The sequence below is a fragment of the Micrasema longulum genome, unplaced genomic scaffold (assembly GCF_059751315.1).
Source record: "Micrasema longulum isolate JH-2025_06_02 unplaced genomic scaffold, ASM5975131v1 h1tg001249l, whole genome shotgun sequence".
Lineage (NCBI taxonomy): Eukaryota > Metazoa > Arthropoda > Insecta > Trichoptera > Brachycentridae > Micrasema > Micrasema longulum.
Window position 1 is genome coordinate 330,326 of NW_028278436.1, and position 26,770 is coordinate 357,095.

Sequence of the window (26,770 nt, forward strand, 5' to 3'; positions counted from 1 at the left end):
GTAAACATACTTCCCAGATGCACAAATTCTTGAACCCGTTTCAGAATAAAAAAAATCCCCATCAGCACAATTTCATTCGTAGAGTACAATAAAAGGTATTTCATAAATACTGAAACTGGTTTTCGATTTCACAAGTATTGGCTTTACATATACCAGTCAAGTGTGTACATATTATGTCCATGCAAATATGCTGTACATACACGCCGATGAAGCTGTAATATTGAATTGTCAATTATTACTCAATATTTACCGGTGCAATTATATTTCATAACGACAAAATTATACTATATTGATAGCTACGAACTGAGTCGCAAGGCTTTATTTTTGAAACCACCCGAAGAAAATATGCATTTTCAACATTATAAATAACATCGGTATATATTTTTTTAATATGTACTAATTCGAACAGTTTGTGACCACGTGGCTAGTATTGTGAATTTGTAGATTTAAATCCGGGTTTTTGAAAAAAATAAGATATTTACGTCCTTATAATTTACCTTAATATAACAATATATTTAAAATTTGGGAGCCATTTTGAAACTAGTTGTAAATCGATTTAAATTTGTTGCAAAAGAGAAGAGAAACATTTTCGAGAAAGGAAAATGGAACTTAGTGTCTAATTGGTTGGGGAGCTTGCACAAAAACCGCCCTTGAACCTGTAGCAATTGCACAGAAATCTTTAATTCGAGTAATTTAAAAAAAAAACATTTCGTTATCCAAGTGACTTGCTCTTTAAAGAATTCAGAGTACTGAATATTATTCAACAGTATATATTGAGAACGGTAGTGGCTACACACATAAATAGAAACATTTACCCAAGCGTCAACCACAACCATAATACAAGATACTCTAATAGGGATCTGATACTAAGTGAAGGGGTCTGTCTGTGCTCTATATTAATTTGTCAACTATTATAATATATTAAAATGTAATTGCCTAGCTTGGAACGGGGTATGTACCCTTGTTAGCTGGGCAAAGTGAACATGGAATTGTATTTCGATAAAGAGTGTAAATAAATAAATAAATAAAATGGCTTATGACCTGTCACTGGTTGGCTTAAGTGACAGTTTTCGACACTGTGTTACATTCGCCGTTATGCCTATGTTTAAACATCCACATTTCCTCAACTCTTTCATCGGTTGACTTTTGTGGAGTAAAAGAGCAACCTTTATCACGTGGGTGGGATTCATCCAGCTAAACCATTTTACCTACTAGGCAACCCCTAAAAACAATTTAAAAAAAAAATACTTCTTTTATTCCAGTGAGTCAACAATGTTTTGAGTATGTCCAAATGTTTGAAGACAGGATGGATTTCCTCCCTAGTTTTCACACAGAAGGAAGAAATGAGGAACTGTGGATGTTTAATTATATTCAGAATGGTTAATTTTACACAGTGTATAAGGTGGCTATTCTAACCAGTCAATGACAGGTCATAAGCCATGTAAATGCCTAGACTTTCATATTCCCTTCTTAAAAATGTTTCGTTTCCCTGTTGCAACAAATTGTAAATCTATATAACTCCCGAGGGCGGAAATAAATCATGTCTACAAACATTTGGGCATACTGTGGAGTTGTTAATATCTCACTATCAGAAAATGGTAATCAAGTTGGGTCGGATTGTGGTTCGAACCTCATCCTGATCCCACACACTAGCCACGGGACTACAAATCGATTTTTCCCCCCTTTTTTAATACTTGTTATGAATAATTGCATGTTTTCTTAATAAAATAAAATTAAAAAAAATATGTGCATAGATTATTAGTCTTTTCTGATTTTAATTCTATTTTATTCCTTTGTAAAAAAGTTATTTGCTATTTGTTTCGACCGAAACAAATAGCCTTCTACTAAAACATTAATTTCGGTCGAAACAAATAACTTTTTCACAAAGGAATTAAATAGAATTAACATCAGAAAAGACTAATAGTCTATGCCCATTTACTTTTTTATTTTATTTTATCAAAAAAACATGCAGTCATTCTTAAAAAGTATTAAAAACAAAGATTTTTAAACGTAAAAAGACCAATTAAATTTTTATAAATTAAGGAAAAGATGTAAACATTAAATATGACCAAGAATAAATAAATTAAAAACTCAAATGAGAAAACTATAATCGTTAACATTTTCGTTTACCATGGACGTTATTATTAGTAATAAATACAAATATCAAAGGCATACTCTGAGTCATCCATCTATAGATATAATAACGCACCCATCTACATAGATGAATATACAAAACATACGCATTAGGGTGGGCCAATATTTTTTTTTCCGAATTCCTAAATGAAAGTTGTCTAAAAAGTTTCTTTTTGGATTACTCGGATTGCAAAAAATATCAACAAAACAAATTCGATACTACTTTTGCCCCTCAACCAGAGCTTAAATTTTTCGAATTTTTCGAATTCGATTTTTTGCGCTAAACCGGCTGTCATTTCGCATTTAAGTAAGAAAATCAGTCCAATTAAATTTTATAATATGCATTAAGCCTCATTAAATAAGTATCTAAGGGCGTGAGTTACACTTTGTTTTGTAATAAATAGGTAGCATGAGCCATTGTTTTTTTTTGTTTTTTTTAACGGCCTAAGCCAAACAACAGTTACATGAAGAAATATAAATGCAAGAAACTGAACAAAAAAAACATCAAATTATTTAGCAAAGACAAATAAGGGCAAAACGATAATGGTATACAATATATTCATAAAACGAAAGACATAAGACTTTGAGCTAAACCATGCAATCCAACTTCATCCCACACTGTTTAGTCGCGAAGAGATCTACGAAAAGCCGGAAGATCTAAACTAAAGAAAGTTTTCGTCAATATTAGCCAGGCCCTCAACGGAATCAGTTCCGCGGAGTGTAAACTTTTTGCATTTCGGTGGTTTTAAAACGTGTTCGAATTTGTAATATGATACCTACTAGAAAGACTTCCATTCCGTGTGCCATCTAGACCGACAAGACAAAATCTTTTGTTTTACACTGAAAACGCGTCAACAAACTATTTTAAACAATCTACAATACCTAGAATATGCGACCAATATAACAATATATTTACCGAGGCTGATATTTTTTGTGACAATGTTTGTAAAAATAGGTAAAAAATTATAGAAATTTTGAGAGAAGCAGACATTTAACTTTATTATTATTATTATATAAATATTTTTTCATTTCGTTTCTTTTACATTTATTATATTGAACATAATTTAAATTATTGTATTAAGTGTAAAATTTTTTTTTGGTGTGTGCATGAGTTTCTTATACTAATATACTAAGAAATTGGCAATATATGTGTACATACTGTTTGTTTACCTAATAAAATAAATAAATAAAAAAAAGATTAATTATTTTATAAATAAAAGACGAGTGATACTTTAATCCACAAATTTGGAATATCCAGTGACCGGTTTCATCGCTTTCGCGACATCTTCGAGACTGGTATCTTTATTAAAAATTTCAATGTATTTGTACAAAACAGAGGTAAGGATAGATAATTCAAAGTTATATGAAAGTAAATTAAATAAAGTTATTTTTATCTAAAGGATCATTATCAACATTTTTTCTTCGGGTTAACTAATGAGTTAATATAATGCTATTTTATGAGTTTAAGTATTTTATTTTATTTTTAGTGTCACTTGTCTTTTATTTATATAATAAATTACAATGAACTTCCATCAAGAATTTTTACTTACAAACTTAAATTTTTTAATATGATTAAGTTATATCTTAACTACCAAAAAATAATTTTATCAATATGGATAATAAACAAAATATTCAGACAGTGATAAACTTCAAACCTTGGTTCAGGGCCAAAAGTAAAATGGAATATTTTTTAAAATAATTTTTACGTTAAATGTGATCTAAACTTTTGCAACTTTTTAGAAAAAAAAAAAAACGTTTATACATCACGGCCCGCTCTAATATCACATACACAAACACATACACTACATACGGTACATATTGTACAAGAATAACATAAAATGCTAGTTATAACAATATTCACATATCTACATGGGTTTTTTTAATACGTTTTACCTCGCTTAGAGTTGACCAGTCGAGCTGATGTGAATGCATTATGTAGCCTAATACTCCTAAGTCTAAAGTACCAAGCGACAAGTTGAAACATACAACGGTTTGGTTCCAACAGGCCACTGACCACTGCAAAATGCTGTTTCAACAGGACAATGCTCCAGCACACAAGGCGATAGTGTCAACAGCCGCTTTACACGAAGCTGCGTTTGAATTGGTTTAACACCCGCCATATTTACCAGGGCCGCGTTTACAATCGGAAAATAAGGACGTCGATGGTCGAATATAAATTCTCCCGAGCGATTACGAAGACACACTACCTATCCTCTATCTTCAAGTTTTGAGGTTGGTGTGTACTGAGGACTAAAATACTCCACGGTACACATATCTACAAATGAAGTGTCAAAAAAACATCAGTTTGTATAAAAGGCGGCGGAGGCGGCCTCCGGTCAAGACGCTTGACTCACACACGAAAGGTTCCGGGTTCGATTCCCGGTGAGAACACAAAAATTAAAATGTGTTTTTTCTCAAGCCTGGGTGCTCTGTGATGTAATTCACCATTGTAATTGGGCTTTCTGGCCTGTTGTGGTGCAAAAAATAAAAATAAAAATAAAAAGCCTTACCTGTGATAACAGAAACCTTTTTTAAATACGAAGAAGAAAAACTTGAATTTTTCATTAAGCATTGAACGCGGAGCAAAGTTTCAGCGTGACTTATTGGTTGAATTCGATCATATGATGTCTGAGATGACGTAATGAAAACGCATATCGACATGTCGGTAGATCAAAATTCACCAAACCGAGAAAGGTACAAATAGTAGACAAGTTAAATATACCGTCACGGTTTGTACCGATGAAGACATCGTTTGTAATTGCGGCCCTGATCTAGCCCCTGTGGCTACCGACTATTCGCAAAACTCAAGGAACGTTTGCGTGGAATAAAATTTTTGGACGGCAATGAGGTCATGTTCTACTAGGAAGCTGTAGAAATGTTATATCATCGCTGGAAGAAGTGCATACAAGTTCAGGGAGACAACGTAGAATTTATATTTTTCATTCAATTAAAAAAATATTTTTAAAAAACAAGTAATAACCATAGCAAACAAAATGAGAGCAAAAGATAGCAAGTGAAATGAGCCAAGTCAGTCAGGGGGCTTATATTGAAAATAAGTGACATTTTGTCACCCACTCGAGAACTGTCGAGTGGTCATCTCGAATGCATCTTCAAATTGGAATTCTTGAAAAAACCTGCCCCGGTTTTATTATAAAGCGAATAAAAAAGTTGCAACACTAACAAATACGTATGTATCTATGGCTTTCGTCTCATGCTGTATATTGTTTCTAGTCAAAGTTGCGCCTTTGGGTATTTTATTTGTATTATTCTTTTATGACAAAAGAAAATGTTGTACTGAGACACCGCTACATTTAACTTCATATAACGCACATTGTCGTGTTTTACGAATAAAACTATTCTTTTTATTGATTTTGAAAGCTTATATTTATTTTTTAGATACATTTTATTATTTTAAATATGTGTTTCGACATTGATGAAGGATAAAATTATTTTAAACTCGTGTTTCATTTAAAAAGCGATTGGAAATATTTGAGGGTATTGGAAGCAAACGAAGAAATCTCCACCATAAACAGAAAGTTAGTTATTGATTCCAAAATAAACTATCAATAAAAATCTACCTACCTAAATAATGGCATAATTTAAAATCATCTCTAAATCTTGCAAAAACAGATTTAAATTATACTACTTGAAACCGCAAAGTTAGCATTCTCCGTTGAGATAGTGAAGCATAATTAGAAATCTCATAATCCTTTTTTCAAAGTTTTTCGAAAATATCTCAGTAACTCCTTCAATGGAGATTTTAAAGTTTGCTTCTAATACCCTTATGTAGAGAAATATTATTTGGAAATTTCTCGATACAACAACATTACAACATTCATCATTGCTGTTGATTTTAAATTATTTGAGTTTAAATGAAATACTCGTCATTCAAAAATGTATGTCGAGCGTTTTATTCGAAGAAAGTTTGACAGTTAAAGGTACAATGTCGCATTCGATTTTCAATGCCGTGTGCTTTGCTTTGGGGCATTCGAGATAAATTCGACTGGTATAGGATCGACTTCATTCGCATGGGCGGTTCAATAATACAGTCACTCGTCAATTTACATAAATTGCATATGATTCTTAAGACGAATGAGTCCAGCATAAGGCCCCGGGTGTACTTGCGCAGGTATAATCGTAGTACTAAGTACTTTGTAAATAATGACAGTCTCGTAAGATCTTTGAGAGGCAATGTCATAATTATTGCCCCAATCATCCACTCTCTATTTATCGTACCGAGATGCGAATGAGTAGACATCTGAAGCAAGGAATAATAATTCAACATTCTCGTGAATATGTCAACATTTGCAGACATTGCATAAGGCAGAGGTTGGCTAACTTTGGAAAGTATGGATAGTTCTTCTTCAGCTGCTCCTGCCGGAGGTTGGTGGTTGGTGACTCATTTTGAATTCATCCTGATTCTGGGCCAGTCTAATCAGCGCTGCTGCATCCGGTATACCGAACCACTGTCTAAGATTTTAGAGCCATGATGATTTTTTCCGATCCATACCACGCCTGCCCTCTATTTTTCTTTCCGTTATTAGTTGGAGAAGTGCATAATTCTAATTGCGAAAAATGTAACCAAAGTATAAAGCTTCCTTCTTTTGTCAGTGATCAATAACTTCCTCTCTTTGTTCATGATGCTTAACACCGCTTCATTGGAGACACCATAAGTCCATGAGAGTCTAAGCATTCTTCTACACAGGCAAGGTTGAAAGGCTTCAATTTCGTTCATTGTTAAGACTTCAAGAGTTCAATCTATAGATAGAGATAGTTATTAAAATAAATATGGTTCTAGGTGCATTCTTTTTATACATATACATATACTTTGAGCACCGGCCGAATACACATAGAATTTACCCTGTGCCCGGCCTATTTTTGTGAAATTTCATGTTTTGTGAAGGGTTTCTTAAAAGTGTCATAATTATAAAAATAATGGGTTATATCAATTGAAACTTCTCATATTTATTTGAAACAATTAAATAAGCCACTTTCATATGATCGTTTTGCCAACATTGGCCTTTATGGAGAGCCACATTGCGCATTGCAATGTTCACACATATACAGGGCCTCACTCTTTTTTTTGTACTTTGTATCCCGGAGCCGTGTAAACACGTGATTGTAATAACCGCGCGTTGTGTCCCGGTCTTGTGTTTTCACGTAGTTTACAAGCAGTGAAAAAGTACTTATAAAAGTCACTAGATGTCAATAAAATGCACCTTTTTAGACAGCTGTTAAACCACGTGAAAACACGGGACCGGGACACAATGCGTGGTTATATAATCACGTGTTTACACGGCTCCGGGATACAAAGTGTTTCAAGTATGTTTCCTGAGTATGTTATGTATCCAAAACCACATAAATAGAAGACGTGTACGCCAACTACTGCACTACAAGACCAACAAATATCTACTCAATCTCGAGTGCCTGATTGAGTCAAAAACACTCATCCAGGATTCTTGTAATATTTCAAACCCTGTTCTATATTCTTCATCCGCCTGGATACGGAATAGATCATTTAAGAACAAACAAATAAATGCACATACCAGTACATTTTTGGACCCACATTTTTAAATAATAAAACATGTTTGTACATTTACATATATACATATACAAATAAAAAAGTTCTTCTTCTTGCGGTGCCTAATCAGGTCCCCCGACGTTGGCGATCACTACAGCGAAAGCATCTCGGTCCTGCGATACTCAGAGGCCAGGACAACTGCTTGTTGGACGTAGTCGCCATAGTGAGTCCCGGGAAAAGATGACCAGAGTGGTTTCCCGTTGCCTTCTCTGGTGGATTTTTTTGTCGGGGTTACCTTCCTTTAGCAGGTTGGTTCTGGTTTCGAGGCGCCAGAAACTCACCTTTCATCCTCTCGTTATCTGCTGTGATCACACCGCTATGATAGTGATCCCATTGCCCGGGGTTCGCGACGTGGACGCTAACGAGTTGGGCTTATAAAAGTTCGAGGAAGAAAAATGGCTTAAGTCTCTAATTAAGGCGCACGATGAAGAAAATGTATCAATTACATGAACATTTTCGCGACATTCAAAGTGCATTGAACGGAGAAATAGTTGACTTAATGAATTCCGCATTGTGTTCACTGTAAAATTATGTTATTATAACAAACACGAAACACGACATTCCTATACAATTCGTTGCGGTTTATTGTACGAATATATATAGTCAGTTCCACCTACTTTAGTAAAAAGCGCTCCAAAGATCAATTTATACCGTTTCCTTATTTGTTAATAATTAACATTGAAACTTGTCGGGTAAAACGACCTCTGGTCAAAAGTGAAAGCAGTCCACGGTGCGAACAACACGCCCAGCAATGTGGTTACATAAAGTTACATTGTGCTTATTCCAATTTCATGATCTTTCCGTAACGGAGCATATGGCATCCACAAATTTGTTTTTTTTTTATTGGGAATTTCGAACACCGTACAAAGCTCAGTAATCTATACTTTAGTCCTTAAAATATAGCTTGATTAGAATGACAGTTGTCAGCAAAAGTGACGACATAACTTTGTAGTAACGTCTAAGGAGTGATTTATATTGACAAACGAAAAATCATTCACACATATTTTTATTAGCAATTACTGTGCTTAGTGCTCCGTTCATTTTGTTGCTCGTATTCATTCTCCTTTCAACATCTTTTTCTACTCTTCCATCTCTTGGAAACATGCTTCCCAGATACACGAATTCTTCTTCTTGTTCAAAACATTCGTTGTTTACATTTATTATGCAGTCAGTAACCTCACTATCCTTTTCAAATATCATCACTTTTGACTTACTTTCGTTCATTGCCATTTATGTTTATTTATTTTTTATTTTTGTTTTAGACGCACAGCAGTACAAGTGTCCAGTCAAGGATGGACAGTATGATCACCCCACCCAGTGCGACAAGTTTTACGAATGCCGTGACGGGGCTGCTAAGGAGAAACTGTGTCCTGATGGTCTCGTGTTCGATCCCCTCATCAGGAAAATCAACAAGTGCGACCAGCCCTTCAACGTAGACTGCGGAGAGAGAACTGAACTTCGTGAGTAATTTTTTTTTAATACTAAAAATATCACAGCATATCTCTTCTCTTCTAAAGCCGAAAGATCGTCGGACGGCGAGAGCCCGCAGGTTTAAAGAAGAAGCAACTTGGGTCTTCCGAGGCATGCGCAGCATGTGTCCAAGCCAGGTCCACTACCGCATCCTCAAGACGCTCGTTATAGGAGGCTGCTGCGTCCGTTCTCGGACTTCAATGTTAGTTATAAAATCAAACAACCTTATGCCTAATATTCTCCTCAAGCACTTACCCTCAAAACTCAGAAGTTTGGTAAGGTGCCAAGATTTACACCCATAAAGGATTACTGGCATTATACAAGAGTTGAATAATCGGCATTTCGTTTTGACTAAGTATAGACTAGAGTAAAAGATGCTCCAGCAATTCCTAGGCGGATGGCGAGCTCTTTGTGCATGCTTCCATCCTCAGTTATGTGAACTCCCAAGTATTTAAAGCTGTCATCTTTCTCGATCCTCTGTCCCTTATTATACAGAGGCTGATCAGGGTCAGGACAGGATTTGTATATCTAAGTTGATTCGTATAATCGTAAAAAAATCTCAGTAAATTGGTTTAATTCTTATGATTAACATATTACAACATAGATGCAGAACATTTTAGAGAAGGTTGTATAGAAGTATAGGCACCTGGTCCATTAAGAAGTAAAGAAATTGAAAAAAATAAAAATTTCCAGGCGTTGCCTAGTATGTAGGTGAAATAATTCGATTAGATAAATCTCACCCGCATAAATAAAGGTTTCAGCTCTTTAACTTCTCAAACATCAACAGATGAAAGAATTGAAGGAATAAAGATATTCAAATATGAGCAGAATGGTGAATGTTACACAGTGTGTAAAGTGGCCACATAAATCATCTCTGTTGTAATATGTTAATGTTAACAGCTCCCCAGGGAATTGAATCCAGTACTTGTCTACAAAAATTTGGACAAACTCAATATATTGTTGATAATTCTTATAATATTAACTTTACCTTTATATTTTTTAGTTTTTGTTTACTATAGTTTAATGGACTCTAGGTTAGACCTTAAAAATCTTTTATGCTTTTAAAAAAAAAAGTTTCTTTAAGTACCCTATCATATACGCACAGTGTCATTGGCAGTCGTACCGTATTGTACATTAAAATAAATAAATTCGGCAAGGTTAAAAATATTTTTAAAAGTAGCTTCATTTAGAAACAGACAAAAATTGTATTCAAAATAAATTTTATCTGAAAGATTTGTTCATTCGTTTTGACTTGTGTATGAATTCTAGTTTATTTGACATTCTTCGCCTAAACGAAAGTGTTACTTAACCAAGGACGACCACTTAATTTGATAGAAAAGCCGCCGGTAATTTATTGGCCCATTAAAAACAACTTACAGTTAGTTTAGGAGTTGAAATCATCTTCAAAGCAGACGTATTTACATTTTATTTTATTTGGGAAATCAACAGTTCCACATACATACTTAAACAAACAGATATAGTGTATAAACTCAGAATTAATAACAGATTTCCACACAGTATACAAAGTTAGTACTGAAATTATATTACATATCAAATAAATACATATAATTTATACATATATACATGTTATTTTCATGTACTCAATAATCAAAGAATTTTAAAAATTTATTTTAAGAACATTAAGTTACTGTAAATTTTATTAACGACCTGCCAAATAAATTAAAATGTATGCCTCTCTTGTACGCTGATGACCTTAAAATATTTAATTAAACTGATAAGAGTGGAGGTTTGTGTTCAATTGCAGACTGATTTGCAAACTTTATTGAGTTAGTGCCATAAAAACGGTATGCAATTAAACATTAAAAAGTGCTACTCTATCAGTTTTACTCGTAAAATCAACCCAATAGCTTTTGACTACTCTCTTGGTGACAAACCATTAAGTAGGGTTAACATTATTAAGGATCTCGGGGTTTATTTTGACACAAAATTACATTTTAAACATCATATAGATTACATAACTCGTAATTCACTTAAGTTACTGGGGAGAGTACTTAAGAGAGTAACCAAACCCTTTAAAAAACCGCAAACTTTTATATGTCTGTATATTTTATTTTATTTGGGAAATCAACAGTTCTACATACATATTTTTAGTAAACAAACAGATATAGTGTATAAGCTCAGAACTAATAACAGATTTCCACATAGTATACAAAGTTAGTAAAGAAAATATATTACATATCAAATAAATACATACAATTTATACATATAAAAATGTTATTTTCATGTACTCAATAATCAAAGATTTTTTAAATATTTATTTTAAGATCATTAAGTTACTGTAAATTGGGCGCGATAAGGACAAGAATGCTTGAAGAGAGGATAAGGAGGGGAGGGGAGATGTACATATTATTTATTATTATAATTATTATTATAATGTCTAAGTTACGTAATGCATTTTTAGTGTAAATTTTAAATCTGACAGAGTGATGTTTGTGTAATCTATATTTGTAAATTTTGTATTGTACACTGAAAAAGTCCTACGAAAAAAAGCATTTTTAACATACGATGTTTTACTTGTTGGTACATGAAACAGGTGGTACCGTCTACAAATCCTGGCTGGCACATGTATTGTTATTAAACCAAGCAGCTCTGTACAGTCAACCATTCCTGTCATAATTTTGTAAAGCATTAGTTGGTCCGCACACACTCTGCGGTACTGTAGAGAAATGATTCCATGGAAGGTGGAGGCAGTGAGAGTAGATACATAAAAAAATACCGGTTTTGTATTTAAGGTACTTTATACATTTGTTTTGAATATTTTCTATTCTACTTTATTATATATATGGCATACTGGGGATTCCGTATCTGAGATGCGTATTCCAAATGGCTTCTGAAAAATGTATAATATAATAAAATTAGGGCCTTTGGATTATCAAAGTGTTTACATTAAAATATTCTTGTATCAATTTATCTGCACAGTCATTCAAACGTGCACTTCATATTACTGCGAAAATACTTTTTTTGACAACTACGTCATGTGAAAGGAGGCGTGAGTGCTGGCTGGCGATAGGGTCTCCTGGGGGCGTCTGGTGGTGTCCACATGCGCCGCTTAGGAGCAGATATAGAAGAAAAAGAAAAAAGACAATCACTTTAACATAATTGTAAGCGAACGGATGGAATGTTGAGCGGGAATTTCATACTCATTATAAAACGAAATAATACAGACTAAAATGGATACAAAGTCGTTGGAACAATAGGCTTCTTTCCCCCCTCGGCAACTTCACGTGGACCGGACCATCTTCTAAGAATTTAGCAAAAACATGTGTTTGCACATGTGCGACACTGAGACAGTGACTAGAGACTACCCAAAATCTACGAAAGCTACCCTTCGAATATTTTTCTCTGTTTTGTTATCCATAATGTTGAAGTGCATCATCTGTTTAGTTTTTTATTGTTGACTTTTAAGCACGAACACTTTACAAAGTTACAATTATGCTCAATGTTTGTTTTTGTAAATTCATTGATAATTTGAAGTTGCCAGAATTTCACTCGTCCATGCACTTTGTAGCTGCAAGACGATTAGTAGTCTAGCTTCAATTGGTAAATGTTATCAACTATCAAATATTCAAATTTAGTAAATGAGGTCTAGAATTCCAACCGTCCATGCGCTCAGTAGCTGCAAGATTTGTTGTTATCCAACTTATATTTTTATAGATTTGTTTTTTATTTATTTTTTTAAATATCACTAAATCTCCTAACCTTATTGTCAAATAAAAAAAAAATGTAAATAGGAGCTGGATTTCTTATTGTCTATGCGCTCTGTAAGACGTGCTGTAATCTAGCTCCTTTATATTATAATTGGAGACGAGGAACAAGAATTCCAACCGTCCATGCGCTCTGTAGCTGCAAGACGTGGTGGGATATTTATTTATTGTACTGCGCCCTTGAGGTGATTTTCACAAAAACGGCGCTATAAAAATTGTCCAAACATATATATATATATATATATATAACGCCTCGCGTATATCACACAGCTTTGTCTTTTCAATTGAAATACCGTACGCTATTGAATTTATTTATTAGGTAAAAATATATTTAACAATGAAAGGAAATCACGTACCATCATTGTTTAGGCGATACAATGAATTTGGATTATGTCTGTCACCTTTTGTCCTATTTCGTGTGTAATATTATGTATTAACAGTTATATTTTGATACCCGTTATAAAATAGCACACGTACAAGCTTATCACGTATTTTACCAATCGGGACCTGACTTGGTAGCAACTCTCAGGTAAAAATCTTGGAAAAATAAATTGATTGGAGATAATTCCAACTCGCAGTGATCTGGTTGACGCGTTTGCCTGGCATGGTTCGACTCCGTGCAGGGTCTTCATCAACCTTCTTGTGGCAAATAGAAAACATAAGCATTCTCCTTAGATCTCTACATTTCTCTATGCGAGCAAACCGCATCCATCCACTTCTTGCAACCGGCTATATGTCATCAGACCGCATTGCTTGAAGCCCGCCGACACTTTTACTGCCTGTTTTGGGTCGCAATGTCAGGACTTTAGTATATCTAGAATCTGGGGTTTATCGATCTCGCTGTTATCGATATTTTGGTTATTCTTCTCTTAGCGAAAAACCCAACATTTTCCATTCCACAGTTCTTGATAATTCGTGAAAAAAAAATTCACGAGCACATCAGGGAGAATACAATCATAATCCTTTTTTGGTGTAAATTTTAATATTTTAAGTAATTTAACTACCCATGGACGTAAAACAACATTGTTGAGTTTTAGTGGTGGTTTTTTGTCTGCAATATTTCATTGTTCTTTGACTGGCCGACGTTCGTTCACTTGAAGCGAAGAACTGGTTGCTTTACTTTTCATGTAGCAAAAAGTATTCAGATACGCATTGGAGTATAGATGCAGTTCCATATGCACCACTGGTTGTGGTCAGAGTAATGCTGAAGATGCTGATAAATATTTTATAATTTTACCGACTATTTATAACAGTTTATATGGTGTGGGTACAGAATTCATTGAAAGCGTGATCAGGAAAGGAGTTTTGAAGGGAAAAAAGAGAGGATCTTAGGACAGAACGAAATGTTTTAGGTGATTGAGGCATTTTATTATTTTGACTATTAACAATACACTAGCGGCTATTAAGCTGATGCGTGTACATCAAGTGTACAAGTGTACATGGTTATTAAACATTATACATTGCTGTGTGCATCTAGTTAACATTCACTGAACTAGCACCGATCACTTTCTCGGGAAGGCCATTCCATTTCTCCACAACTCGGTTTGTCAGGAAGTTCTTCCTGGGGTTGGATGAGAAGGAGGTAGTGTTGATTTTCAATGAATGACCTCTGATATGGCGGTTTTAATTCATAGTGAACATTGATTTCAACTTGGGTACATTATATTGCTCAATCAAGTCACCACGCTGCCTCCGCTCTTCCAGTGAACTTAACCCGAGCTGCCTTAAGCGGTCTCATATGATTTATTTCTTAGAGAAACTACCATTTTTGTTGCTCTTCTCTGGACTTTCTCCAACAACTCTATGTCTTTTTTAAAATAGGGACTCCAGATTTGGTAGGCATACTCCAGGAGAGGACAAACACATGTTTTATACATTTTGAGGAAGGGATTTGCAAAGATTTTGTATGTTTTCGTAAAATATCAAAGGTAACGGAGATAATGAATGTGCAACTTTTTACATTGGAAACGAAAGTCTTCAATCGAGTCCTTGGAGTGATAAATTAGCCAACACGATGTGCACGAAATGTCGAATTACGAAATAAATATACCTTTTTAAATATCACCATGATTTACTGGCGTGTAGAATTGATATCGTGTTTGCAAATTGCAAAAAAACTTTTAACGAAAAAAATGACAAAATTAGTGTTTTCATTAAAATTACATTACATTTCAATTATTTAAATTGATTTCAACTGCACTACAATTTGCGAACCCGGCAAAATCCATCCTTCTTTATTTTGAGAAAATCACAAAAAACTGATACAATACTTAACTTCAACTTTTTTTAATTTTTTTATTTTTATTATAATCAGATAATATTTTATATATAGCAGTGACGACATAAGCATGATTGTGTCAAAAAACAGTAGAAAAATAAGAAATTTAATATTGTACATTCCAACCTTACAATACTCAAATATAATAAGAACTGGTGTAAAATATATACATTCAAACAAAACTTATATTCTTATAATTGTTATTACCTTATACTGAAATGATTTTAATTTAAATTCTTTTATTTACATAATTATATAAAATCATGATTTACAACCCCTGCTTGCACTTCTATATAACTAAATAAATACGTGCTGATATTGTAAAGTCATAAAAATGCTTGTAAAATTTGTAAAAGCAAGTACAACGCACGACTGGGTTTGATTTTTCTTAAATATTTCGTTTCTGGTGCAGTGTTGCAGTTTAGAGAAAAACGGATTTTTATTTTGTAAAATATAACATTTTCAACTATTTTCGTATTGGTTATAAAATTATAATTAAATAAATAATAATATGAAGTTTTTCACTAGAAATTAGTCACTAAAGTCTCTTTTTCTGATCAGTGACAGCACTATCATTCTGAATTATTTCCAGTTCTTGCTTATATTTATGTATAACAGTGGCAAGCCGCGATTCATTTTATAGGTAATCTACAAAAAATGTTTATTCATTCGTACCTACATACAAGTATCAAATACATAAATAATACAATAATAAATGACCTTTTTTCTGTGGTTCTGTAGAAATCAACACCAACAACAATTATTATTTACAATGCGGTAAATGTAGCTTTATTTTACAGTTTTTAATACAATACTTGAAAAAATCTTTCGAAAAAATACCGCAATGGCATTCAGCAGTCATTTCCATGATGATTTAAATGTCAACATTAAGCACCGGCTGATTCCTTTTAAATTTAATAATGCCGAAAACGGCCATTTCAATCGCCACTTCAAACGCTACATGCCCTATGTGATACATAAAACGTCAACGGTTTCCTATCGGAATTAATGTTCGAAAAACTATTTTTGATTTAAATATTAATACTTATGTATTCAATAATAATAATAATAATAATAATAATCAAAGTTTATTAACAAAAATAACAATAAATTTATCTACTACATAAACACTTAGGTAATAGATTTCTCTGGATCATGTCTAGTCTGCCTAACTAGGTACAACCTGTTTTAAGGCAGACATTTTTATGCAAAAATAGACAATAACATTACTACCTACTTGTTAATATCCTTAACAGTTATACAATATTAATTTATTAGGAATTTATTTTTAGTAAACTTTCCGATTTTTCTCGACCTAAATCCAGTAGCTAATTTTCTACAAATTTGTTAGATTGAATCCGGGTCATGGTTTTGCAATCTTTGTGTAACATATTGAATATTTTGGGGCCCAGAAACCTTAAACCTCTTTGCCCGAATTCAGAGTTTGTGATAGACCCCATGACCCATCCTCTAGTTTGACTTCTGGTAGTGTAGAAGTGTTCCTTTTGGGATTTGATAGAATAATTTACTTGCACAAATCATTGTCTTACATCTAAAATCTCGAATTCCTCAAATAACTTGAGCTTAACTTCAGCTTTTTAAAAATTATTTCAATGATTGATTTTTGAGCAGATTCAAGAGGTTTTAATATAGTAAAATACTCTTTGCTTTACCGAAAGCTTGATCAATACCGTCAATATATGCTGAATGTTTGTAAATCTGCCACATTTCAATATTGTCCTCATTCCGCTATTCGGAGCATTCTTCACGATATTATATTATAGAGAATATTAGAAGAATAATTAAAATGCTGATAAAAATACGTTAGTAGTGTCTAGAGTCGATTATTGTAATGGTATCTATGCAGGTCTACCAATGAACAAATTGACTCGCCTACAATCTGTATTGAATGCCGCAGCGAGACTTATTTTCGGAATCTCTAAGTTCAGTCATATCACTCCACTACTTCGGGAACTACACTGGCTACGTTTTCCACAGAGGGTCGAATACAAACTCTGTTGGCTTATGTATAAGTCACTGCACAACTCTGCTCCGGAATATCTAAGGGAACTATGCATTCCATATGAACTAGTTGACAGGCGTCTCACGCTTAGATCAGCTACGTCTAGGGCGAGAGGAAAAGTTATTATACCTCTACGCAAACAGCGCACTAAATTTAGTGAGCGCGCATTTGCGGTCGCAGACCCTATGGCATGAAATGCTCTCCCAGCAGAGGTGCGAGGCTGTGAAAGTAAAGTGATGTTTGGAAAAAAACTTAAAACCCACATGTTCTCTAAATCATTTGAATAAATCCGTAGCATGTGACAACAAAATAAATTATTTTAATTAAATTACATATTTAAAAGAATCACTCTGTAAAGCGCCCTTGAGGTATTACATTACGAAAATGGCGCTATATAAGTTAACCATAATAATATAAAATAATAATATTACAAGGCTAGCACAACGAGAATACTTGTCAGTACCATGGTTTTTAAACAAGTATGGCCAAAAAACACTTTATTATACAATTCCAAAAATTTTCAATAAGACTCCTAAGCAGATCTTGAAAGAAATCTTTTAAGAAAAAAAATAATTCAATGGCTAATATGGAACAAGGTTTTATCCTCCGTTTAGACCTCCGCGGTGCAGTGGTTAAGACGCTTGACTCACACACGGAAGGTTCCGGGTTCGATTCCCGGTAAGAACACAAAAATTTAATGTGATTTTTCTCAAGCCTGGGTGTTCTGTGATGTAATTCACCAATGTAATTGGGATTCCTGGCCTGTTGTGGTGCAAAAAAATTAAACAATATTGGTTATTATTTTATGTTAACAGTCAACTATATAAATTTTTGTAGATATATTTTGTGTAAAAAATACGTATTCTTTTAGTTCTTAATAATGTTTATAAAACTTAGTAAATTTAAATGTTTTTTTTTAAATTTTGTTCTTTGTAAAGAAAAATAAGATACCTGCTGACAAGCCGGTTTCGCGGTTTAGTGGCTTTCATTATTTTTATTTTTATATTTTCTGTTGATGTTTTACCTTCTTAAATAAAAAAAATTAATTAATAAATAAACATTAGAATGGCCCATTCTAACCATTTCTTAAATTTTCATGCACAAACCATCATATTGAATTGATTGAATTGTAAACCTGTTACGGTTTTCATTTTATACGGTAATTAGAAACTACAGTACCGTTAATGTCATTGAAATCATTACTTACTTGCATTCAATTATCTTACCTGACCCGTCAAGTATCGATTTTCCATCATTAGAAATTATTCCAGATCATGATAAGCGGCAGTTAACAGCTTTCATCTCGACTTGAATGTGCTTAATAAACAGGTCGATATAATTTCATTAGATCCGTTCCTTAGTTTATTACCTGTTAGGTAACTTAGAAAAGTGGATTGGTATCAATCTTCCTTACCAGGAGTCCAAGTGAATAATTATCTACAACAAGCCATTGAAGTATATACAAGACATTAATTTGCTGTTTCCTATAAGGTTGTTTTATTCTTGATATATTAAAGAAAAAAATATAAACATACTACAATGTATGAATTTGTAATCGGATATTGTTTATACAATTTAGGTTTTCTTAGTTATTTATATGTAATTTAAATAAAAACATAAACACTTTGTTTTAACTACTTATTTAACTACTGACCGATTTCAAAGCTACACAACTTATAAAGATCAAATTTACTAATGAAACTATCCTATTTTATAATTTTAACAGTGTCTACTTAATAGAGTGATCATTGCAGACTACTGCCAGACATGCCATAGACTTATATACTTTTAAGTGTGTTGTCCAGATGTTTTTAAAAAAATATGTTTATGTACGTTTTTAATCAAAAATTGGACATTTATTGTGAAAAAAAGAACTTCATGTTTTATTCAAAGTATTGTTTATTGCTTGCTACCATCTTTTCCCATCTTTCTGGTAGCGTACGGATACCGCGAAGGAAGAATGCTTCATCTTTTAAGGCTATCCACGAATCGACCTAATTTTCGGTATCTTCATATGATGTGAAGTGCTGCTTAGCCATGTCATGTGCCATCGATCAGAACAAGTAGTGGTTCAAAGCGGGAATGTCTAGTTAATACGTCGGGCGCGGTAAAACATATCAATCGAGAGTTTCCAAATAGGTTTTGACCGACGCCGCAACATGTGGACGAGCATTACCATGCAGTAGAATAACCTTGTCATGTCTGGAGTAGTAGTGGGCGCGCTCTTTTTTTAGTGCTCGACTCAATCTCATCAATTGTGCTGGGTAGACAGCTCCAGTAATGGTTTCGCTCGGTTAAAGCAACTCATAATATACGACACCAAGCTGATCCCACAAAATAAACAACAAGAGTTTTTTTCCAGAAATGTTTGGCTTAGCTGTAGATGTTTAAGCGTAGCCAGGTGGTCTTCATAATTTCTTCCTTTTTGGATTATCATGGCGGATTTTTCATCACCAGTTACTATCCGTTGCAGAAAAGCCTTTCGTTTATTCCTGGAAAGCAGCATTTCACATGTGGAAAATCGGCGTTCAACTTTTTTCGGGATCAGTTCATTTGGATTCCGGCAAATGATTCTTATTCGGCTCAAAACTCGATGTTTTTGCACTCAAAATAATATTATATTATTCAGATAAAAATTCACTATTCTTTTATGGTAATGTTGTTGACAGATGTATAATTTATAATAGTGGGTTTTTACATCTGAGAACTTTAACCATAACTTACTGATGGCGCCAACTTGTGTCAAACGGCGGAAACTTTTTAAACAATTTTTAGTTTTGGAATTTAATCACAAACAAGTACCTAGGTACCTACTTATTGATAGAAAATATTTTTAAGGCAAGCCAACGTTTGGGCAGGACAACGTCTGTCGGGTCAGCTAGTTTTTCATAAATAATGACATAAAAAAATAAGTAATCTTGTGGTTTGATAGTACCAAAAGTATGTAATAAGTATGGTAATAAAACTCTCAAATATTTAGTACCTAGCATTTTTAATTTATTGCCAAATAAACTAATATTTAACTCACATTGTAACAAGAGCAAAATAAGAGAGTGGCTATTCAATCAAAAGTTTATACATAAATAGTAGTTCATGTGTAAATATTTTAATTTTTCAAATATTTTCGTGTATTTAAAAAATGAATTTATATATTTATTGATTTGGTGTTTATTTTGTAGAACTCCACATTTAAACTAATAATATTAGAAATCAAACACTGATTTCAGTCTACTAAACACTTTATTTTATTTTTACAAATGTAAAAATATAAAAACAAAAACTTCGTGACAATTGTTTCGCCTTGTTAGGGCATTTGTAAAAATAAATTAAAGTTTTCAGTAGACTCAAATCAGTGTTTGATTTCTAATATTTTAAATAAATTCATGTATTATTATTTGTATATACGTACATGTATATTCTAATCTTTTCGGCTGTTAATTTAAATTCGTCATTCATTGTCTTTATAAATGTAAATAATATTATGTAAGTTAGTTCAAATATAATCTCCACCAACAAGGTACAGAAAGTGTCTTGAGGGGATTTTAGTTTTAGAAGAAATTTAAAAAAAATATATATTTATAATTATATTATTTAAATAAAAAAATAAAAAACGTATTTGTCAAAAGATACTTTGTCATAATATGTATTAATCCATTAGATAATAGAGAATAGTTGGATTCGGAAGTGCGTTGTGCCGGTGGTTTTATTTTTATATTTAACTTATTAATTTGCCATTTACCCAATCTCACAGCTTTTTCTTTTTTTTTAGAGCCCGCTCAGGGCAACAAGTTGTGCCCAAGACGCAACGGATTCTTCGCCCACCCAGAACCGTCTGTCTGCAATGTCTTCTACAACTGCATCGACGGAGAGGCTGTTGAGGTGGTATGCACAAAAGGACTCCACTTCGACGAATATTCTGGAACTTGCGTGTGGCCCGATACAGCTGGAAGGTCTGGCTGCAATAAGAATGAGAGTAAGTAAAAAAAATAACAAATTTCAAACAGAAGGTTAAAAAAAGGAAATTTACATGGTTTGTCCGGAAAGTAATGTCTGTAAGTCGATAACAGATAAGTTATTGAACTTTTCGTAACAGCACATCAAAATTCTTCAAAACAGTCTCCTCTTGCGTTGAGGCACCAGCTCCAGCGATTTATCCAGACATCGAATGCGCCACAGAAGGCCTCTTCCAGAATGCTCCTCAATGCCACGGTACAAGCTGCTTGGATTCCCCTGATAGTCTCAATATGTTTTCCTTTAATGGGTCCTTTCAGGCGTGGAAACAAAAAGAAGCCGGGGGAGCCAGGTCCAGATTGTAGGGGGGCTGGAAAATCATTGGAACCCCTGCTGTGGCCAAGTAGTTGGTGACGAGGAAGGCGCTGTGGGCCGGCGCGTTGTCGTGATGCACCTTCCAGTCGTCTGCGATGTCCAGCCGGACGCGTTTAATCTTGTGTATCAGTCTTTTTAGCACTTCTTCGTAAAATTTAGCTTTCGCAATTGTACCAGGTGGTACAAACTCTTGATGGACCAGTCCATTGATATTAATTTTTCGTGCTAGATTTTAAAACCAAATTAAATAAATCGATTATAGTATGTTTGTTACCAAGGAAGTGTAATCTTGGGAACAAAAAAAACATATCTGCATTATTCTGAGATTGACAATATATTTAAATGGAATATGACATTTCATTGCCTTGTCAAGTACATTGAAGTTTATACATTGTGCAAGCAATATTAAAGCAACATAGTTCATTTAACAACAAATACAGTTACTCATTTATTATTGATGACAGCTCCATCAATTTGTATAAACTTGTTCTTAAATAATAAGCCATTTGTACAACAATTTTTAGATGTACAAATATGTGATATAAGTTTTATGACTACACGGTTTCATTACCGTTTGTAATTTTAGCCCGAATACATATTGTCTAGCCAAGTTACAAAACTGCTTCGTTTTGTAAAAGAGCCAATTGACGATTAGCCGTATTCCATTTTGGTTGAACAAGCTTACGCCAAATTCGTAGAATGGTACATATATTTCTTTATTTACTTTGGCCAACCCGACAATCAGTCATATCGTTTTGATTGGGTACAAATCGCGTTTGATGAAACTTTTCAGTTATTTTTCTTATCACTTGAGGCATTGTGTATCATAAAGTAAAGATGGCGTCATGTAGTAAAACTGCATTGCAAATATTATCAAATATAGTAGCTGCTAATTGTGTGGAATTACAAAGTTTAAACAACATTTCGGAAAAGTTAAAATTATCCACACTTGACCAAGAACTTAACCCTCTCTTTCTCGATAAGTGTTGACAGAAGGTTAATCGTCGATTGGTATTTTTACAATACGTAGTCGTTTTGTTATTTGACTAGTCAATATGTATTCCGGTTAAAATGACAATCTAGCTGCGACATACACAAAAGGATACAATAAAAATGAGATTAACTGATACGATGGCACTGCGACGCGTTAGTAAAAAGCGCGAACAACAAACAGCCCAGTAAAAGATGAACGTTTAGGAAGTATTTTAACAATCGCCCAAAAATCATTTCAGACACCCTCAAGGACGGATTTACCTGCCCCAAGGATCTCCCTCTGGATCCCCAAGGACAGCCCGTCACTCACCCTAAGTTTGCCCACGCCAGCGACTGCCAGAGGTTCTACGTGTGCCTGAACGGAGTCGAACCCAGAGATCTGGGCTGCCAAGTAGGAGAAGTTTACAACGAGGAGACCCAGAGGTGTGACTCCCCCGAAAACGTACCCGGATGGTAAGCAATTTTTTTTTCCATTTCTTCAAGTACAGTTCTTAGAAGAAGAGGTATTGGTTAATTAGTCTGGAGAGATTTGTATCGGTTTTAGTCTAAATGATCTATTCTGTGATATCGTTGTAGATGCATCGCTCTGTTATCATTTAAAAATTTAAGTTAGTAAATAGTTTTGATTTAAGGTAATTTATAAAGAAATACGTTTATTTCTATTTTTATATATTTTAAACTTTTAATTTTTTTTTTTTCTATTGAATATGTTCTGTAACTTGAATTATAAAAATAAAACTTTTATTTTATTGGTTGGTTGGAAGAAATTGCTATTTGGCAATAAGCCCGCCAATGTACAAATAACGTTATGTACAAAGTCAAATAAATAAAAAATTGAACAAAAACACATTATTACTTTCAAATTCGTTTTGAAATATACCAAGAGATCAAAAAATTACAACAGAGATGGAGAACACTTTAGCGAAATAAATATGGAAGTCTAGGCATTTACAGGGAATTGTGACCTGTCATTGGCTGGTTTAAGTGGTCACTTTAGACACTGTGTAACATTCACTATTTTGCCTTTGTGTGAACACCCATATTACTTCAATTTTTCCATCTGTTGATTTAAGTGAAGTAACAGAGCTATAACCTTTATTGTTGTGAAGGAATTCATCTGTTCGATTTTTTTTAACGACAGACTAGGCAATGCCTGAATTTTTTTTTAATATCTTTGCTTTTTCATAGACCAGGTGGATTTATCAACAATATTTTGAGTTTGTCCAAATTTTGTAGAAAAAAACTATAATGAAGAACATGTTCTTCGTCTCTGTTGTAATTTGTTATTATTAACAGCTCCCTAGGGTGTTGAATCCAGTCCTTGTCTTTAAAAATTTGGTCAAATTTAAAATGTTGTTGACTAATTTTTTTAATTATTCACTCTGATATTTTTATACGGTTGAATTTAATTTTGAATTTTAAATTATTATTTTAATAAAAAATAACAGAGGCATTGAGGGGATTTAAGGAGTGAACACGACGTGTTGGCCTCTATCCATACATCCTTCTCCACCCCCATTATTCTGCATCCGTGCAGCTAACAGAGTGTTCTTCAGCAGTGCGATTCTGTAGAGAAAGCTTTGCTAGTACGTAATTTATGTTGTTTCTCTAGAGAGCGTCCAGATTCGCACTGCAGGACTCTCTAGCAGTTCGGGAGGATAGTGGGCTCTTGATTTTGTTGGAATATTTTGATACTAGTTTATTAATTTATATTATTTTTATTTTTAGTGAGGACTGGTACAAAGAATCTGAGGAAGGACCCGCTGCTAAGGCCACACCAAAGCGCAATTAAAATTTCCTATATAAATAATAGTTTACTAAAATAATTATTTTATACTTGTAATGTAAAAAGAATAAAAACGTTTTATTACATGTTTTTTTTTATTTCTAACTTTTTTACAAATTAAAAAAAATAATATTTATAGCATTTGTTAACGAAAAGCGGACTGTATAACTTGAAAATTAATATCATTCAATTTTGAGTAAGGTTGGAATATTTGAGCAAAGGAAAGGAGCACGAAAATGGACCTACGTTTGATGCGATGAAGATGTTCTTCTATTTTGGGGACTGGATGATAAGAGTTCACTTTGAATTATGATACTAAATGGTTTATTTTATAAAAAAGCCTTCACAACTACGCCTGACGATTCCACAAAGTTCTTATTCAATGTTTAAATTGTAATGTAAAAATTTTGTTTGTAATGTTCCAAATCCAAATGTTCTATTTTTGCATTTCATCTATCTTGATGTTAGGTAGGTGCCATAAGAATGGGTCAAGGGAAGGATGGAAAGAAAGGTATTCGGCCAAGAATAATTTTGATAAATGTTGTTTTAAATTAAACAGCTATAGCATTAATGCCGGCTATGGCCGTCAATACTGTGTCTCTCATTTAGGAAATGACGGATATGGCCGTCAATTCAAAAGACATTGGTTGTGAAAAAACAACTTTAGCCTACTTGAAACTGAAGTCTAGCATTCAATAAAGCAAATCGGGCTTTAGAAAGAGACTGCAGACCTAATCGGCTAACTTCAGCTTTGTAGAGCATAGTCTTCGTTACTCACCCATGCTACAGATACCGGACTCGTGTGACAGAGAGGACGTTCTGCATTGTTGGCAGTCTCTTTCAGCGCGATGTACTTTATGAACTGCCGGGCATGTAATGATATGTTTGAAAATATTGCGTCCCATGTCCCCATATGTTGATTAAATGATGATTTAGGTCCCGGGTTCGATTCCTGGGATATTTACCAAACGTTGTTTCACACTGAAGTATTTCCCTGTTGCTGGGTTGGCACCTACAGCGTAAGACCTTACCTTTACCCATCAGTTTATCGAAATAAGCAACATTTTATATTCCAGTAAAGTGCCCTAACTACTGGATGTAGAAAAGAAAACAATGATGATCATGATTTTGTTCGACATACCGAAGATAGTATTTATGTGCTGTCATATTTTTTAATAAAACATCTAAATTAATTTTATTTCAAATCTACACAATTGGTTCACCTTAATGTAGCGAACATTAATCATTTATCATAAAAAAAGTAAGGCGATAAGGCTTTTATTTTATTTATTTGTTCATTCAAAATTACACTAGTTCAAATATTAATGAACTTATTAAGGCTTTTTAGGCTATGCCCGTGTCAAGCCATAATAATTAACAATAAAAATACATAGTAAAATTAATAAGATTAAAGATTCTATAAGAATTAAGATTCACACATAATCAGATATACAAATTAACGGGATCATTTAAATCAACAAAATAATAGTAAAATACAGTAGCATTTAAAAAAACAAAATATGAGTATCATTGAAATCAACAGAAAAAGAATTTATATTGTATAAAAACATAATTGAAATGGTAATTGAGATATGTTTTCTAGAAACTCATTCAATACTATAGTATATTTACACTTACGCTTCATTTGCGTTTCCACCATCATCTTCATCATACCCTTATCTTCGAACCCAATAATGCATAGGGCACTGCATTTTTACATTTAACGTGGCGTATCTTGATCATCATTTGCTTTCTTTTACTGATACTATTTTTACAGCGTTCGAGAATAATCTTCAAGCTGATGTACTGTATACAGACTTCTCCAAGGCCTTTGACAAAGTTGATCACAACATTTTATGTGCTAAACTTCGTGCTGTAGGCATTAGAGATCCCTTTTTATCGTTTTTAAAATCCTACCTCTCACATAGAAAACAAAGTGTAAAAATCAATAACTTCATATCAAATAGCTTCCTAGTAACTTCTGGTGTACCACAGGGTGCCCACTTGGCCCCTCTTCTATTTAATCTGTTTGTTAATGATGCTGCTAATGTTTTTTCTTTTACAAAATTCTGGCTTTTTGCTGACGATAACAAGATACTTAAGCTAATTAAAAATATTGATGACTGTGTCAGACTCCAAGAAGACATAAATGCATTTCATACTTGGTGCAAAACTAATAACATGGAACTTAACATCGATAAATGCAAAATTATTTCATACCATAAATGTAAACATCCTTTTATTTTTGATTATAAACTTAATGGCCAAGTTCTTTCGATTGTCACCTCTATAAGAGATCTTGGAGTGATCCTAGATAATAAACTAACTTTTCTGGAACACTTTGATAATATAGTAAACAGATCCTTAAAAATTTTAGGCTTTATTAATAGAACTACGTCTGATTTCCAAAGTATGCTTACACTTAAAACACTTTATTGCTCTTTAGTTCGCCCTA

General features: G+C 33.5%; 1 protein-coding gene across 1 annotated transcript in view; it reads left to right on the forward strand.

The window, feature by feature from the left end:
* The window catches only part of LOC148276277 (protein obstructor-E-like), a 35,985-nt gene extending 11,584 nt beyond the window's left edge, over nt 1–24,401 (forward strand). Inside the window, exons 2-5 of the mRNA XM_088234506.1 lie at nt 8,977–9,174; nt 20,980–21,183; nt 22,769–22,982; nt 24,258–24,401. Coding sequence (XP_088090632.1) covers nt 8,977–9,174; nt 20,980–21,183; nt 22,769–22,982; nt 24,258–24,321 — 680 coding nt within the window. The 3' untranslated portion in view covers nt 24,322–24,401. The remainder of the gene's footprint in view (nt 1–8,976; nt 9,175–20,979; nt 21,184–22,768; nt 22,983–24,257) is intronic.
* The last annotated feature ends 2,369 nt before the right edge of the window (nt 24,402–26,770 follow it).